General features: G+C 38.0%; 1 protein-coding gene across 2 annotated transcripts; it reads right to left on the bottom strand.

Annotated features, from left to right (window-relative positions):
• Window positions 1-1,158: 1,158 nt before the first annotated feature.
• Window positions 1,159-18,302, bottom strand: LOC131310582 (disease resistance protein RPM1-like). Of its 2 annotated transcripts, XM_058337693.1 has the most exons (2): window positions 15,474-18,302; window positions 1,159-1,417 (listed from the first exon to the last, which is right to left on the bottom strand). In XM_058337693.1, exons 1-2 carry the CDS (start codon window positions 18,158-18,160, stop codon window positions 1,312-1,314), a joined length of 2,793 nt encoding a protein of 930 aa, XP_058193676.1. In that variant the 5' UTR covers window positions 18,161-18,302; the 3' UTR covers window positions 1,159-1,311. The 2 variants fall into 2 exon arrangements, with proteins under 2 accessions (XP_058193676.1, XP_058193668.1); XM_058337685.1 differs by lacking the exon at window positions 15,474-18,302 and having other exon boundaries at window positions 1,159-4,240.
• Between the last annotated feature and the right edge of the window lie 208 nt (window positions 18,303-18,510).

Raw genomic sequence — 18,510 nt, 5'->3', positions numbered from 1 at the left:
TTTTCTGGAATCAGGCCATTGGTTGGGGGTTTTGATTTTGAGTTTTCACGTGAAGAGAAGATTGCATCGAAGAGGATTTGTGGGTTTTCCGTTTGAGAGGAGAAAGATTTGCAGATTGTGGGTTTCACTTCGTCGGCAAGCTAGATCTAATTTTGTGTGTATGTGTGAGAGAGAGAGATGGGTTCCGATGTAGAACAATAGGGCGGTGGAGAGGTGGTTCCAATGTACTGGAGAAAAAGAGAATAGTTTTGGTGTTTTTTATTCAATCAAAAGAGTTTTGATTGGGCTGCTGGGAGGTCCATTGATTTTGAGACTAGCCATAATCGAAAATTGCATTTTTCCTGGCCAGATAAGCTAGTGATTGCTAGAGATGCTCTAACAGGACAATTTATAGAAAAAAGACAAGTGTTTCGTATTTTTTTTGTCTTTAATGAACTTTTTTCAATATTGGTCCACTTTATTATACTTTTCTGATTCATCTCGTTAAGTTGAACAATTAAACAGAAAATAATAACGAAAAGCTAAACAAAAAGTTAGGAAAAACAGAAATTACTGGAAAAAAAAATTTTAGACAAAAATGTTAGAAAGAATGGATGCTTTATGCATACGTAGAAAAGTGGAAAAAGAAGATAAAGTCAAATGAATTTTAATTGATATGGGAAGCATAGAATACGAGATTTTTTAGCTGGGATGAGAACCATAAAGTCCAAGTGATCGGAAGGATGGATATTTAATTAAGAACTCCTAAAAAAAATTAACGGTCACAGACTCACAGTTATCATAACGATACAGAGGGAAATTAACATATCAAACATTTTTAATCAGCACCAAGGGAAATTAGGTTCCTGTAGAGATGTGTTGAACTTAACCTAATCTAAATACAGATTGTCGCAAACCGACAAACCGAAGGCATGCTTTGAAGTTCTAAATTCCGTCAAGCTTATTACATCAAATATGAGGTCCGAAAATAGGAGTTTTTTTTTGTCCTCCAACTCTCGGTTGGTGGTTTTTATGTTGTAGCTCTCTTTGGCAGTGTAGCATTTTTGTGCTCCATGCCTTCCCCTCGATATATCCTGGTCGAATTTTTATAAAAGTTTGCTTTGCCGATTAAAAAATAATAATAATAAAGTAATCCATTCAAGACAAAAAAAAAAAAAGTACGCAAAAGAAATATCTACAATTGACAACATGATTACACAAACAAGTTTTCAAGCTGTAACAAACGCCAAAAAAAATATGAGGAAGAAAGGGCACATCAATAACGGGCATAACCCAATCTCGAAGATCCTCATCCCCTCCCGTTCTACCGTATCATAGATGACGACCGATCCAATAACCAGATTTGGAGTTCGCAACCCAAACATTAGGGACGTGTGCAATTTTCCAATAGTCTCCACCTTGTAAGTCTCTTTTCAACCTCGAAATTAATATTTCAGACATATCCCACAGATCTAGTTCTTTAAGATTGGCCAGATGTTCAACACCTGAGGGCAACTCCATCATCAATTTACAGTCTCGAAGACATAGCTCTTCAAGAAGAGGCATCGAGTTAGACTCCACTCTCACACATATCAATCCTACAAAGCGAATCAACGACAATTTCTTAAGCTTTTGAAACCCACCAGCCTTGAAGAATAATCCATCTCCTTCATATGCTGTGCGAAGTTCAAGTTGAAGCAAATTGGGCAAATCTTGAAGGGATTGCAGTGGATCACAATCCTTTAACTTACTCCACCTTAAGCTTACACTTTTTAGGTTGTAAAGAGATGGTATCCAGTGCGGTATCTTCTCCAAACGCCCTCTTAGATAGAGTGCTCGAAGAAGTCGAGGCGGTAAAGACAAAGAATCTAAATCAATGATCTCATCTTCTTCTTTTGCCACAACGGACAACGAGAGAAGGTTGTTTAGCTTCTCAAGGGATGAACATAGCATCATCCCATCTTCCTTCTGTAGCCTTAAAATGACCAATCTCCTCAGTTGAATTAGCTTCCCCACCTCTCTTAGCACAATAACATTATTACTCCCTTCGTTTACTTCAATAGCACATAATTTTTGCAAGAACAACAAACTTCCTATTCCCGCCGGGGCTTTGAAGCCAAATATATTGTGAAAAGGAAGATAACACTGGACCTTGTTGTAGCGATACAACAAAAGATGGCGAAGGTGTTGGAGCTTCAAGATCTCATCAGGCACCTCGGTGACATTCGTTTGTTTCAGGTCCAGTGTTTCTAGCTTCTTGAGTTTTCCGATCGATTTTGGGATCATTTTTACATTGGTCGCCCTCAAACTTAGATAAGTAAGATTAAGGAGCTTCACAACTTCAGGCGGGAATGTTTCCAATTGTGCTCCCCTCAAGTCTAACACCGTAAGTAGCCTTACACCCTCGCCTAAGGATGCAAGCTTTGAAAAAATGGACACTGAATCTATTGCACTGAACACAAGTAAAGAACGAAGGCGAGTGACACAAATACTTCCTTGAATATCTTCCAAATTCTGGTGGATCGAGAGGCGTCGTAATTTCTCAGGCCACGCTATGCCTCTTTCACTTGCTATTGTGACAATGTTTTGCACTCTCGACTTCGCAATTATCATTTCACGCCAAAGGTCATGGATCCGATAAGCTTTGAAGCTTCCATCCCTTGCGGCGTTTGTCACTTGAACTAAACTTCTGTTCATCAGCTCATTGAGGTAGCCCTTTGCAACTTCTTCTTTTGTCATTCCTTCTTTCACTTCTACAAACCCTTCTGCCACCCACAACCGAATTAATCTCCAATGATCAAAGAGATAATCTTCTGGAAAAATACTCAAGTACAAAAAACATAGCTTAAGATTGTAAGGCAAATCAAAGTAACTGAGGGACAATATCTTTTTCATGCTAATGAGTTTGTCATTTCCTTCTAGTTCCGCACCCAGGCCGCGGTAAATCCTTTCCCACTCGTCTGCACTCTTCTCCTTTGTTGATAACAGACCACTAATTGCCACTATTGCAAGTGGTAACCCCTCGCATTTTCCCAAGATTTTTTTAGAAAGATCTTCCAAGTGTGAAGGACAAGAATTCACCCTGAATGTTTTTGAGCAAAACAAGGCCCATGACTCTTTGGGAGGCAAGGGCTTGAGATTATACACCATGCCATGATATTCTTCACTAGCAAAAGAAGCTAAATCTACATTTCTTGTTGTCAAAATTACTCGACTGCCGCAATTGCATTCAGGAAGTATGATTCTTAAAACTTGCCATGCATCAATTTGCCATACATCATCAAAAACGAGCACATACCTCTTTTGCTGCAAAAAGGCATTAATTATACCTTTCAAGCTGTTTGCATCCATACTGTCCACTCCTTGTGGGAGTGGTTGCCTGACTTCTTCAAAGAGAACTCGAATCATGTCTTTTAAAAGCTCTTCGACCTTAAATGATTCAGAAACAGTGATCCAAGCATGATTCTCAAAGTGCCTCTTCACTGTTGCGTCGTCGTAGACTTTTTTTGTAAGGGTGGTTTTGCCCAATCCACCCATTCCGGCTATAGAAAGCACCTTGAGTCGAGGCTTCTCATCCACTAACAACTGAATCAAGTGTGATTTCGGGTTCTCAATGCCCACAAGGTCAGCTTCTTGGGGTAGAAGGGCATCGCCACGACAATGATGCCATGCGATGTCTGAATGAGTAGAGCTTGAGCCTTGCTCTTTTTTGTCATGCATATCACTATATCGCTGATGTCCCTCAGAAATATTGATGATTCTGGACTTGATTCCTTTCAGTTCCGAAGCAATTTGGTGGCGAGCTTTTAAAGTCTTAATAAAAAAAGAAACCTTATGTATGAACCCGCGGAATCCGGTGCTCTGATGATGTCTAGATCTGAGGCGAAGCATGTACATGTCAAGAGCATCTGCAGTGTCATATGCAGCTTCTCGAACTTGCTTCACCCATACTTTGATTTTCGGGTCTCTATCTTCTGTAGCATCAGCAACTCTGAGGAAATGGATCATGCGCTCGAATTCGGCTCTTATGTATTCAATGTCTTCCCGTACTCCGCTCAACAAGTTGAACTCTTCTTGGAGATAGGGGGCGAAGTTGGATAGAAGTCCCAACACAGCAGCCTCTGCCATTTTTTATTTTTTGTGGTTTACGGAGTAGCTTTGGATTTGAAGAGAAAGGAGATGGTGAGGGAAAACCGATATGTTCTTTGTTTATTCAAGTGAGCCCTGAACTGGATAGCTGAAAAGTCTTTTGTGTTTTTCTTTAGGTATGAACACACAACACGTGAGCACGCACATAAAAATACATGTCCATTGTCCCAAAAAAATTTATTTTGGTATTTTTATTTTTCCTAATTTTTTGAATTAATCATTCAACTTAACGAGAGTTATCGAAAAAAGTATAAAAATACGGACTGTAGTTTAATTTTTTTATTATATAAAACGACACTACATAAAGATATATCCCTTATTTGGTATTTACTCTCTTCTTTAGTGTATATTCTTTTTGCTTTTCGTCATAATTTATTTTTTAGACTTTTCTTGTCGAGGCGAATGATCCATCCTAAAAATCTAACAAACTAAAAGTCAAAATTTAAGAAAAACGGAGCCATTGTGAGTTGGTTAATTTGCTTTGGGAAATTGTACGTAGTCATTTCATTCACTAGGAAATCAATTATTATCCTTTTCAAGTTCCTGGTATCCATATATCGTCCACTCCTTGTGCGAGTGGTTGCCAGGCTGCTCTCTTGGGTGGATCATGTCTTTTAGCTATATGGTACTATATTGTCTATGATGAAAAGTCTTGTGGGACTGTCTCCACTGGACCTTAATGGTCCCTCATTTGCTTTCACAACGTCCATTCAATTATTAATTATTAGACAGAGAGCGGGCAAAATGAGACGAATGAACTCATAGCGTACCGGTTTTTTTTTTATTGGACTAGTACTGTTTTGTATATCGGCACCATTTTGAATTTATCGCAATATATATATATATATATATATATATATATATATAAGTATTTTTAATATGCTTATGTATGATTTAGAAACATAAGATAGAGAAATAAAATTAATTCTAACATTTTGACTCACCTTAATACTAGGTCTAATAACAAATTAACATGATTAATATAATAAAATGGACTCCAAATTTTGTTAAAATACCTTAAAATTCATGCCTTTTTAACAAAGAAAAAAAAATACTACTACTAGTATTTGTACCGGCCAAGATCCCGGTACAAACCCGGTACAAGCTGATACAAACCAGAACGCCTGGTTTCAACAAGTATAGGCCGGTGTTTAGGCCGGTACAAAACACCAAGATATGTACGTGTACCGTTTGATGACCAATTCGTGCTGGTATCGCAAGGAATTAACGAGATTGGGATGGACCCCGCTAGTAGGTGTGAAAACATAGAAGGATGTGGAAAAGAATACACGGGGTTGGTGAGAGGTCAATTTTGCATTCAAGGCTTGGGGTGATGCACGCATATATCTCTCTCCTCTCCCCGGGTTTCAGTAGACCTTGAGATATTTTCCCTCTTCCAGTAAAAAAAGATTCAGCAAAAGTGAATATCATTTCCCATTTGCTTTGTTTCTCATCGGTGTAATTTATGTCCCAAAGTCCCAAATCTGATTTTTTTTTTTTTATTCCCTTTTGAAGTTACGGCCCCTCTCACTTATCGATGACCGGACACTTAAATTTAGGAAATTTCCACTGCTTGTTTATATTGAGGCGAACCTGCTAAGAGCCAAATTCATTTTGAGTAATTTGGAGTATTTGATTACAAATAACCCAAGAGACATGTTTGTTTGTTTTTTTTAAAAAATTTTATTTAGAGCCTATTTGTCTTAAAGTTTTTTGTTTTTATTTTTTTGCCATTTCTGGATTTTTTTCAACTTTGATTCATGTTTTTTTGACACTTAATTTCTAAATACTTTCCCTGAAAGCTAAAAGAAATATTCATCAACCACAAGAAGCTCACCATCTATATTGAATATTAATTTAGTCTGAACTTACCCCTTATTATCCACACAATTATTGGTCCCTATTTCTTTTTTTCCAACTTCGTAGGATACTTTCATTAATAAAATAGCACAAAAATACTACAAAAAGGATGATTATTGTTTCACAGAGGATCCAATCACCAAGCAGGAGGTCTAATTTTCAAAGTACGAATACTAGAATCTTGCAAATACAAAATTACCAAAGTACGAGCAACTATATTCTCCGATCTATGAATAAAGCAAATCACAAATCCGATCCTAACCGATCACCACCACCATTGCTGAAACTCAAAATAAACCTTAATGATGAAGGAGAATCTGAGATAAATGAAAAAGAATGAACATAACAAATAAACTCTAGCTAGTAAGATCTAGGATGGAGAGAGAAAAGACCCTTGCTAGACAGAAGAGATTCTTGAAAGCGAGAAAAGAGACCCTCACCAGACATGAGAGATTATTGAAAATCCTTAGGGTGGGAGGGAAAGAAAGAGAAAAAATGGCTAGGGTTATCAATCGCATAATCAAAATTCAAAGATTTCTAAAGTTATCAAGGCTAGTAAAAAATGTAGCTCACAATGGTAATTATGGTATAGTCAAACTTAACAACACCTTAATCAATAACCAAATTTTCGTCTTTGAATATATAACCAAAACTAGCAAACCTTTTTTCTGAAAGAAAAATTAATTAACCACGAGAAACTAACCATCATGCCAACATTGCCAAGTATTAGTCTGAATCTCTTATCATCTCACAATTAGTGGTTCATATCTCACTACACAGACTGATTTCGTTTTATTGAAGGGGACCGACCACCTTCAATGTATGAACACACAACATGTGAGCACGAACATAGAAATACATGTCCATTGTCCCTAAATTTTTGTTTTTGTATTTTTTTAAATTTTTTGAATTAATTATTCAACTTAACGAGAGTTATCAAAAAAAAGTACAGTATAAAAATACGGACTATAGTTTAAATTTTTTACTATATAAAACGACACAACATAAAGATATATCCCTTATTTGGTATTTACTCTCTTCTTTAGTGTACATTCTTTATGCTTTTCGATATAATTTATTTTTTAGACTTTTCTTGCCAAGGTAAATGATCCATCCTAAAAATCTAACTTCAATCAAACAAAATGTCAAATTTAAGAAAAACGGAGCCAATTGTGAGTTGGTTAATTTGTATTGGGAAATTGTAGTCATTTCATGCACTAGGAAATCAATTATTATCCTTTTCAAGTTCTCGGTATCCATATATTGTTCACTCCTTGTGCGAGTGGTTGCCAGGCTGCTCTCTTGGATCATGTCTTTTAGCCGTATGGTATATTGTCTTGGATGAAAAGTCTTGTGGGACTGTCTCCACTGACTCGACCTTAATGGTCCCCCATTTGCTTTCACAACGTCCATTCAATTATTAATTATTAGACACAGAGTAGGCAAAATGAGACGGATGAACTCATAGCGTACCCTTTTTTTTTATTGGACTAATTCCAGTTTGTATATCGGTACCGTTTCAGATTTATTGTAATATATATTTTTTGATATTTTTAATATGCGTACTTATGTATACCGGGGTGGTTCCGAGGTCCCCTAAAAAAAATCTGACAAAACACCTAAAATTTCAATCTCATAGTTGTTGATCAAATTTTGATAATCCGAGCTGCTCAATGTGTTCAAAATGTGATTCTAAGGGCATCCACAAGAAATCGGCAAAAAAAATGACTAGAAAGGGCTTGATTTAAGCAATTTTTTATTGAACCGTTCAATAAAAAAACTATTCGGATGAATTCAGTTGATTTCAATAAAAAAAAAAACTGTGCTGATTTCTCACGGGTACCCATAAAATCACGTTCTGATTATATTGAGCCGCTCGGATCATCGAAATTTGATCGAAAACTTCGGAGTGCTTTTAGGGTCCCTGGAACCGCCCCGATATAACGTAGAAACATAAGATAGAGAAATAAATTAATTCTAACATCTTGGCTCACCTTAATATTAGGTCTAATAACAAATTAACATGATTATTATAATAAAATGGACTCCAAATTTTGTTAAAATACCTTAAAAATTCATGCCTTTTTATCAAAGGAAAAAAAATACTAGTATTTGTACCGGCCGAGATCCCGGTACAAGCCCGGTACAGGTTGATACAAACCGGTGCGCCCGGTATCAACTGGTATAGGCTGGTATTTTGTTTGGCACAGAACATCAAGATATGTGTACCATTTTATGACCAATTCGGGCAGGTACCGTATGGAATTAACAACATTGGGATGGACCTCGCTAGTAATATTGTCCAAGCGTTATGGGACTGTCTATGACGATAAGTCTTCTGTGCCTTTCTTTGCACAATGCTGATTCCTTTATTAATGAGATAATGAGAGAAGACAGAGATGAGTGGGAAAAATGAGACGGATGGACCCCGCTAGTGGGACATTAAAGCAATGTTGATTCCTTTCTTTGCACAATATAATTTTGATTCCTTTAGTATTAATGGTGTGAAAACAGAGCAGGGTGTTAGTGGACGCTAAAGCAAAAGAGAAAGATAGTGGAAACTAAAGCAAAAGAGAAAGTTAAAGCAATTGAGAAAGTTAGTGGAAATTAAAGCAAAATAAGGTGCCAGGAAATGAAGGAGAATTGGGACAGGACAAGTAATGAAGTTGGAAACCAATGAGCGAACCCTATTTGTTCACCCATAAAAAAAAACTAGCACTGTATTAAAACCAGGCAGTGGTAGAATAATCTGTTTTTTATTTTTTTGAAAATTACTCTAAGAAATTAACCTGACTACCTTTTATCATTTATCTATCAAACGTGCATTCTCATATAAATTGTGTTAGTTATTTCGGTTGGACCCTCTGTCATCCATACATACTAAAATCAAATGTGTTTTGTCTTTTGCCTTCAAAAACCTCCAAACTCCCGATACTCAAATCTTCTGAGTTAAATGTAGGCTTCCTCCCTCTTATGTGGATACTCAAATCTCCTTAGTTAAATGTAGGCTTCCTCCCTCTTATGTAGCACTCCTCTCTCTCCCCAACCCACTTCCAATTTTTGTCTTCTTTTTTCTCCAATTTCTACCCTATGAATTGTGTAAACATAAACATCGATAAGAAACAAAACAATGGAAAATGATATTCATTTTTGTTGAATCGATCTTCTTTTTTCTCCAATTTCTACCCTATGAATTGTGTAAACATAAACACCGATAAGAAACAAAACAATGGAAAATGATATTCATTTTTGTTGAATCGATCTTTAACCGGAAGAGAGAAAACGTCTACCAAAACCTGCGGAGAGGATATATATATATATATATATATATATATATATATATGTATATATATATATGTATATACACACACAGTCAGTCTCAAATGAGGGAGTCCTTATTTTAATTAAAATGCGGACCTCCTCATTTCTCCCATTTTCCGATCGAATTTTGATGATCCGAGCCGCTCAATGTGTTCAGAACGTGATTTTAAGGGTACTCGTGAAAAAACGGCAAAAAAAAATGACCGGGAAGGGCTTCATCCGAGCAGTTTTTGTTTGAACCGTTCGATAAAAAATAAACAAAACTGCTCGGATGAAGCCCTTCCCGGTCATTTTTTTTGCTAATTTCTTGCGAGTACCCTTAAAATCACGTTCTGAATACATTGAGCGGCTCGGATCATCGAAATTCAATCGGAAAAGGGAGGTCCACATTTTATTAAAATGAGGTGGTCCTTACGGGAGACGGACTGATATACATACATATATATATATATATATGTATGTGTGTGTGTATGTGTGTGTGCATGCGCGCGCATCACCTCGAGACTTTTCATCATAGATGGTCCCATACGCTTCTCACAATATGCCATATATATAGCTTTCAAAGACATGATCCACCAGCTCTTGGATATATAGCCTGGCAACCAAAAGGAGTGGACAATATATACATGGATACAAGGAACTTGAAAAGGATAATTATTGATTTCCTAGTGCATGAAATGACTACAACTTCCCAAGCAAATTAACCAACTCACAATGGCTCCGTTGTTCTTAAATTTGAATTTTTATTTAATTGACGTTAGATTTTTAGAATTGATCATTTTACTCAGCAAGAAAAGTCTAAAAATTAAATTATGACAAGAAGCAAAAAGAATATACTCTAAAGATGAGAATAAAATACCAAATAATGGATCTCTCTGTAGTGTCGTTTTATCTAATAAAAAAATTAAACTACGGTCCGTATTTTTATACTTTTTTTGATAACTCTCATTGAGTTGAATGATTAATTCATAAATAAAAATTTAGGGACTATGGACATGTATTTTTATGTGCGTGCTGTGTGTTCATACCTTGAAGGTGACTCCTTCAATAAAATGAACTCAGTCTGTGTAGTGAAATATGGACCACTAATAGAGAGATGATAAGGGGTTCAGACTAACTTAAATACTCGACATGATGATTAGTTTCTCGTGCTTAATTAATTTTTCTTTAGTTTTTAGGGAAAGTTAATGGAAATGAAGTGTCGACTATAAAACTATGAATCAAAGTTCAATTTTTCAGAAATTGCAAAAACAAAGAGAGACTATCCATTTAATTTAAGACATAGGCTCTAAAATAAAATAAAAAACAAACAAGGTGAAAGTACACGGAAACCCCCTAACATTTAAAATCGCCAATAGAGACCCCCCCAACTATAATTGTTAACCAATCAGCACCCTTTTGTCAAAAAGACCATTAAAATGAAGGGGTCAGCATGGATAATTTTTATAGATGACGAGCGATTTTTTAGGGGTAAAATCACCAATTTTTCCCCGTAAAATGTTTTTGGGCTATGGGGAGAATATAACTTCCGGAGGAAACTTCCGTAAGTCAATTTTCACCGTTCGCTGGTATCCCCCGCTCCATTCAAATTCTGCCAATATCAAATTATCAATTTCCTGATTTGGTTATTCTTCTTCTCTCTCCGTTGCATCTTTTTTTTTTTTTCTCTCTCTCACTCTCATCCTTGGCGATGATCAACACGTGGCATCGAAAGCTGGGAAGGGCATTCCGATAATCCCCAGTGTCGTTTTTCTCTTCGGCGATTTGGGTATTGAAAGTCGAAAGCATAATGGATCATGGACAAGATTAACCCCCTGAAGCAAAAAACCGATGCATCAGAGAGTTAAGGGGCTATTGTGGAGGCTTCGGTTATGGCCTCGGTAACCTGGCCAGAACATCGTTAACCGAGGTCTCATATTGGTATGGTCTATAGGATTGTACAAGCGGGCCACAGCATATATCCTTCTATTTACTCGCTCGGTATCGAATCTCCTGTTGATGCTTCGGTTGATTACCGAAGCATGCATTCCGTTAAAGTCTCTTGAAAGAATGCAGCATAACAAGAGGGGACGAAGAGCGATACGTGGCAGATAGGATCATCTAGGCCAGGCCTGGCCATGTGCTTCATAACCGCCTTATCCGGTGCGTCATCTGTGATGTCATCCGAGGCGGTTACCTGAGCGTATCCTTCACGCGCTAGCTTGGAGGCCAAGCAAACCTAGGTCTATAAACACAAAGGGATTCTAACCTAAAAGAGGTATGCCATCTTTCCCTAACCCTAGATCTATATCCTCCTCTGAGATCTAACTTGATCGTCGGAGGGTCACTGGGCTATTCTAGCCCTAGTGACTTGTTGCAGGTTCAGAGACGGGTGAACGGAGCAACGGAAGAGGAATACTAACTCAGGTCAAGGTCCCTCCAAATCGAACCCCTACAATTGGCGACTCTGCTGGGGACCTAGCCACCCTTTCAGCTTTCACCTCTTCCCTTTTTTCTGCTCCATTCAGCATTCCTGAATCGAACATGGTTGAGATCGACAACGCGCATCACGGTGGTACCGCCCACGGGCTCGGTTCCCTCGTGGATCACAGCCTGGCTTCCGGCGGAGCGGCCACCCTAGGAAAGACCCATGTATCCGTCGGAATTGGTGCCGGAGCGTCAGTTCCAGACGCAGGCCCATCTTCCGAGCTCCACTCCTACATCCGCCATCTTGAGCGGAAAATCTCATGAACGCCTGTTCTTTGGAGGCGAGTTTAATTTCTAAGAACACTTGGGCAATTAAGTTGTAAGACATGCCATTTAAATCAAGAGGGAAGCCTATGAAGTGGTCTGATGAACTGGCTTGGGCAACCACCATCTTCTATGACCATTAATTGTGGTAATGGCCAAAGACCAGATTTCTCTCTTTAATGGGGTTTCCATATCCATACAGAAAAGCATCTTTCCGATGGATGCCAGCGAAAAGCTGCATATTGCATTCCAAAAGTTCTTACTTCCGTCAACCAAGAGTACGTTGTCAATATCGAAGCATTTTTCCTCCAAATTTATCAAACCAACATGGCTATAGCAAACAAGGGAAGCAGTGGAAAAGAGGGAAGGAATACATATCACTTGATCAATTGTGATATATTCCGTTCGAATTTTCGGAAGTATGCTGCCATTGTCAAAAATTTTGCAGGGAAAGTAGTGAATAGTATGCTTCTCTAGCTAGTTAGGTAGGATTCAGCAACGAGCGATGCCTAGGAGACCACGTACGGTGACCACCCAAGCAAGGTATCCATCAACTTGGACAATACTCGAGGACAGAACTAACATCTTTTTCTGTTACAGTCGTAAAAGGTTACACTTGTTTACCAAACTTATAGCTTCGAAAGAGTCTTTCATCTTGTCGGAATATTTTAATCATATAATATCATAATTATATCCTGATATGATTACGATATTATATGATCTCCTTGATTTTATTTTGATTGTAATTGATTACGATTTCATCATAATTAGGAAGGCATGGAGCTCAGAATTTAGCTGTTCTTTTAAGGACACCCTTAGATTAGTACTTTTGTAAATCAATTATATTCCATGCTCTCTCGTTTTAATTACAATTCAAAAGTTTGAAGTTCGTAATCAATGGATTGAGCAACTATCTTACGTTCCTAATGCCCTCAACGAAAACATACTACATCTCCATGCACATGCATTCATGTCTCGTGTCAAAACAGTATCCATATTTAAGACGTACCATCTTTTTTAGATGACATACTTGGTGCATGAAAATTCCTCACGTCTGGGAGTGGAACAAGTGAGAGATTTAGACATGACGGAACAAGTGCCTCCCTCAGCGAGCAAGTTTGTCATTGCTGACAGTCTAGGTGTGGGACACCTTAGAACGTTGTTTTTGCTGTTTTAATTCTGTTTCATAGTTGTTATGCTTTGACTCTGTTCTGTTCTTTCAATTTAAGAAATTCCGAATTACCAAAAAAAACAAAAAAGGAAAAGCAAAATCTCACCTCACCCATAAGAGGGCTGTAGATAAAACAGATTCTGGGTGCTTTTCCAATGTTAGACCAATAGAAACAAGCACTAAGAGTAACTTGTAGCACTGAATATTGAAGATGCAATGATTTCCCACAAACTTGGCATCAAAATCTGATGACTACCGATGCACAAAACTTGTTGTCCCATCAAGAGAATCAACTATCCACACAGGATTATCGTGAGAAACCAGTCTGTGAAAGTAGTCAGTACACAATAGTACTATAACAGCCCCTTTGGCTGCTTGGGTGAGAAATGAAAAAAAGGAGTGTAGTTTCTCTTAGATACTCCGAAAATGACAAGAGAAGGAAATATCGATGGTTCACAAGTTGATACAACTCCCACAAGTGGAGAGAATAAAGTCTGGGACGGTCATGAGTATATTTCGATATGCAATATGACAGTGCCCATTTTCTTTCCCGTCCAGATTCAGGCAGCGGCTTTCTGTTTGCCATCTTATCTATTTTCTTTCCCGTCCAGTTTTTGAATTTTGTGCTCGAGTGATCGATGATTGGTTTTTTTTTCTTTTCTAATTGAATTAGTTTGTTGATGAACTTTGTCTAGTTGTTGGAGCATGGATGAGTTTGTGCACTCGCGCGCGTGTAAAGTAATCTCTGCTAAAGTAATCTGAGAGTGCAATAGCTCCAATGTCACAATACTCAATGTTCCATTTTGCACTCCCTTCCAAGTAGTATTTCTCGAAATGTGGTGTAGTATTCTGTTACTAACCATATCAGTCCAAGAATTTAGAACATAAATTGATGAGATAAATCATAAAAGGAACATTGAATCTTGCTTCTTTCATAGAGTTCTGTACCATCTGTTTTAATTTAGTGTCATTTGTGCCTCCCCTGTTAATAACTTCAGTGGTAAATCAACATTGAAAATCACAATATTTATGAGCTCTAGGAGAATGAGGGGAATTAACTAGATAGAGAAAACCTACTTGAATCAACTCGATGCAAATATCCTTCGGCGTTTAAGTAGATTGGTACTGGTCAGGTATGGTAGAAGTAACCGTAAGGCGGCTCGAGGATTTTCAAGGCTAATTTTCAGAAGAAGGGAAAATGACGGCTTAGGACGTGTTTTGATAATTAATTAATGCCCACCAAAGACATTTTCAGCATTAACAAATGTTCTCAGTATGACCTTGACGGGTTTTAATTATCAAAAATACGTTCTTGACAGTCATTTTCCGTCCGAAGAAGATTAGTTCACAAAAAAACATGATGCCGAGAAGCTAGGGAGGGAGGTTAATTACACTTTATAAGCTAAAGTGATGGAAGCGAGAAGGGGCTGATTTGTCTTTAGTAAACTTTTTTCAATATCGGCCACTTTATTATACTTTTCTGATTCATCTCGTTAAGATGAACAATTAATTCCAAAAATAATGACAAAAAGCTAGACAAAAAGTTACAAAAAAACAAAAATATATTACCGAAATTTTTTTTAAACAAAAATGTTGGAAAGAATGGATGCTTTATGCATACGTAGAAAAGTAGAAAAAAGAGAGAGAGGGATTTCAAATGAATTTTAACTGATATGGGAAGCGTAGAATGCGAGATTTTTTAGCCAGGATGAGAACCATAAAGTCCAAGTGATCGGAAGGATATTTAATTAAAGACTCCTAAAAAAATTAACGGTCACAAACTCACAGTTACCATAACGATACAGAGGGAAATTAACATATCAAACATTTTTAATCAGCACCAAGGGAAATTAGGTTCCTGTAGAGAAGTGTTGAACTTAACCTAATCTAAATAAAGATTGTTGCAAACCGACAAACCGAAGGCATGCTTTGAAGTTTTAAATTCTGTCAAGCTTATTACATCAAATATGAGGTTCTCGATAAAGTAATCAATTCCAGACAAAAAAAGTACGCAAAAGAAATATCTACAATTGACGACATGATTACACAAACAAGTTTTCAAGCTCCAAGCCAAAAAATATGAGGAAGAAAGGGCACATCAATAACGGGAATAACCCATTCTCGAAGATCCTCATCCCCTCCCATTCTACCATATCATAGATAAAGACCGGTGAAATAACCAGATTTGGAGGCCCTCCCAATGAAAACCTTAGGGACGTGTGCAATTTTCCAATAGTCTCCACCTTGTAAGTCTCTATTCAACCTCGAAATTAATGTTTTAGACATATCATACAATTCAAGATCTTTAAGATTGGCCATATGTTCAACACCCGAGGGCAACTCCATCATCAATTTACAATCTTGAAGAATGAACTTTTGAAGAAGAGGCATCGAACTAGACTCCACTCTCACCCATTTTAATCCTCCTAAGCGAACCAAGCACAATTCTTTAAGCTTTTGAAAACCACCAGCCTTGAAAAATAATCCATCTCCTTCATATGCAGTAACAAGTACTCCAAGGTGAAGCAAATTTGGCAAATATTGAAGGGATTGCAGTGGATCAACATCTTTTAACTTACTCCACCCTAACTGTAATATTTTCAGGTTGTGAAGAGATGGTATCCAATGCGGTATCTTCTCCAAACGTCCTCTTAGATAGAGTGTTCGAAGAAGTTGAGGCGGCAAAGTCAAAGAGTCTAAATCAATGATCTCATCTTCTTCTTTTGCAATAACTTCCAATGTGCGAAGGTTGTCTAGCCTCTCAAGGGATGAACATAGCACCATCCCATCTTCCTTCTGTAGTTTTACAATGACCAATCTTCTCAATTGAGCTAGCTTCCCCACCTCTCTTAGCACGATGCCACTATTACTCCCTCGGTTTGCTTCAATAGCACATAGTTTCTGTAAGTACAACAAACTTCCAATTCCTGCCGGGGCTTTGAAGCCAATTGTACCATGAAAAGGATAATAACAATGGACATCATAGCGATACACCAAGAGATGGCGAAGATGTTGGAGCTCCAAGATCTCATCAGGCAACTCGGTGACATTCGTATGTTTCAGATCCAATGTTTCTAGCTTCTTGAGCTTTCCGATCGCTTTCGGGATCATTTTTACATTGGTCGCCCTCAAACTTAGATAAGTAAGATTAAGGAGTTCCACAATTTCATGAGGGAATGTTTCCAATTGTGCTCCACTCAAATCTAACACCGTTAGTAGCCTTACACCGTTGCCTAAGCATGCAACCTTTGACAAAATGGACATTGAATCTGTTATGCTGAACACAATTAAAGAACGCAGGCGAGTGAAACAAATGTTTTGCAGAATATCATCCAAATTATGGTGGACCGAGAGATGTCTCAATTTCTCAGGCCACTCTCTGCCTCTTTCACTTGCTATTGTGACAATGTTTTGCTCTCTTGACTTTGCAATTATCATTTCACGCCAAAGGTCATGGATCCGATAAGCTTTGAACCTTCCATCTTTCGCGACATGTGTCACTTGAACTAAGCTTCTATTCATAAGCTCATTGAGGTAGCCCTCAGCAACTTCTTCTTTTGTCATTCCTTCTTTCACTTCTATAAACCCTTCCGCCACCCACAACCGAATTAATCTCCAGTGATCAATGAGACAATCTTCTGGAAAAATGCTCAAGTACAAAAAACATAGCTTAAGATAGTAAGGCAAATCATAGTAACTGAGGGACAATATCTTTTTCATGCTCATGAGTTTGTCATTTCCTTCTAGCTCCGCACCTAGACCGCGGTAAATCCTCTCCCAATCGTCTGCACTCTTCTCTTTTGTTGATAACAAACCACTAATTGCCACTATTGCAAGTGGTAACCCCTCGCATTTTCCCAAGATTTTTTTAGAAAGACCTTCCAGGTATGAAGGACAAGAATTCTCCTTGAACGTTTTTGAGCAAAACAAGGCCCATGACTCTTTGGGAGGCAAGGGCTTGAGATTATACACCATGCCATGATATTCTTCACTAGCAAAAGAAGCTAAATCTACATTTCTTGTTGTCAAAATTACTCGACTGCCGCAATTGCATTCAGGAAGTATGATTCTTAAAACTTGCCATGCATAAATATTCCATACATCATCCAAAACAAGCACATACCTCTTTTGCTGCAAAAAGGCATTAATTATACCTTTCAAGCTGTTCGCGTCCATATTGTCCACTTCTTGTGGGAGTGGTTGCCTGACTTCTTCAAAGAGCACTTGAATCATATTTTTTAAAAGCTCTTCGACCTTGAATGATTCGGAAACGGTGATCCAAACATGGTTCTGGAAGTGCCTGTTCACTGTTGTGTCGTCGTAGACTTTTTTTGCAAGGGTGGTTTTTCCCAATCCACCCATTCCTGCTACCGAAAGCACCTTGAGTCGAGGATCCTCATTCACAAGCCACTGAATCAACTGTAATTTGGGCTTGTCAATGCCCACAAGGTCAGCTTCTTGGAGTAGAAGGGCATCGCCACGACAATCATACCATGCGATGTCTAAATAAGTAGAGCTTGAGCCTTGCTCTATTTTGCCATACATCTCACTATATCGCTGATGTCCCTCAGAAATATTGATGATTCTAGACTTGATTCTTTTTACTTCAGAAGCAATTTGGTTGCGAGCATATACAGTCCTAATAAAGAAAGAAACAATAGGAAGAAAGTTGCGGAATCCAATGCTATGATCATCATGTTTGAGGCGAAGCATGTACATGTCAAGAGCATCAGCAGTGTCATACGCAGCTTCTCGAACTTGCTTCACCCATACTTTGAGGTTCGGATCTCTATCTTCTATAGCATCAGCAACTCTGAGGAAATGGGTCATGCGCTCGAATTCGGCTCTTATGTATTCGATGTCTTCCTGTACTCCAGTCAGCAAGTTCAACTCTTCTCGGAGATCGGGAGCGAAGTTGGATAGAAGTCCGAAAACAGCAGCCTCTGTCATTTTTATTTTTTTTGTGGTTTACGGAGCAGCTTTGGATTTGAAGAGAAAGGGGATGGTGAGGGAAAACTGGTATGTTCTTAGTTTCTTCAGGGCAGCCCTGAATTTGATAGCTATATGGAATATTGTCCAAGTGTTATATGGGACAGTCTGTGATGAATAAAGTCTTGTGTGTCTTTCCTTTATTATAATTACTATAAGACATATACACCGGAAAAATGAGACGGCCGGATGAAAAAACAATTATTCTCGAACTACAAATACACACACACGGGAGGTGTAGCGTGTGTGGATCCCAATGTGAATTTGAGTGTGATTGTGCAAATGTTTGTGTTAGTGTTCTGGTTAAAGAA

This window comes from Rhododendron vialii, chromosome 2a (genome assembly GCF_030253575.1).
Source record: "Rhododendron vialii isolate Sample 1 chromosome 2a, ASM3025357v1".
Classification (NCBI taxonomy): Eukaryota; Viridiplantae; Streptophyta; class Magnoliopsida; order Ericales; family Ericaceae; genus Rhododendron; species Rhododendron vialii.
The sequence above is the reverse complement of the archived record's forward strand: the minus strand, read 5'-3'. Positions and strand labels throughout refer to the sequence as shown.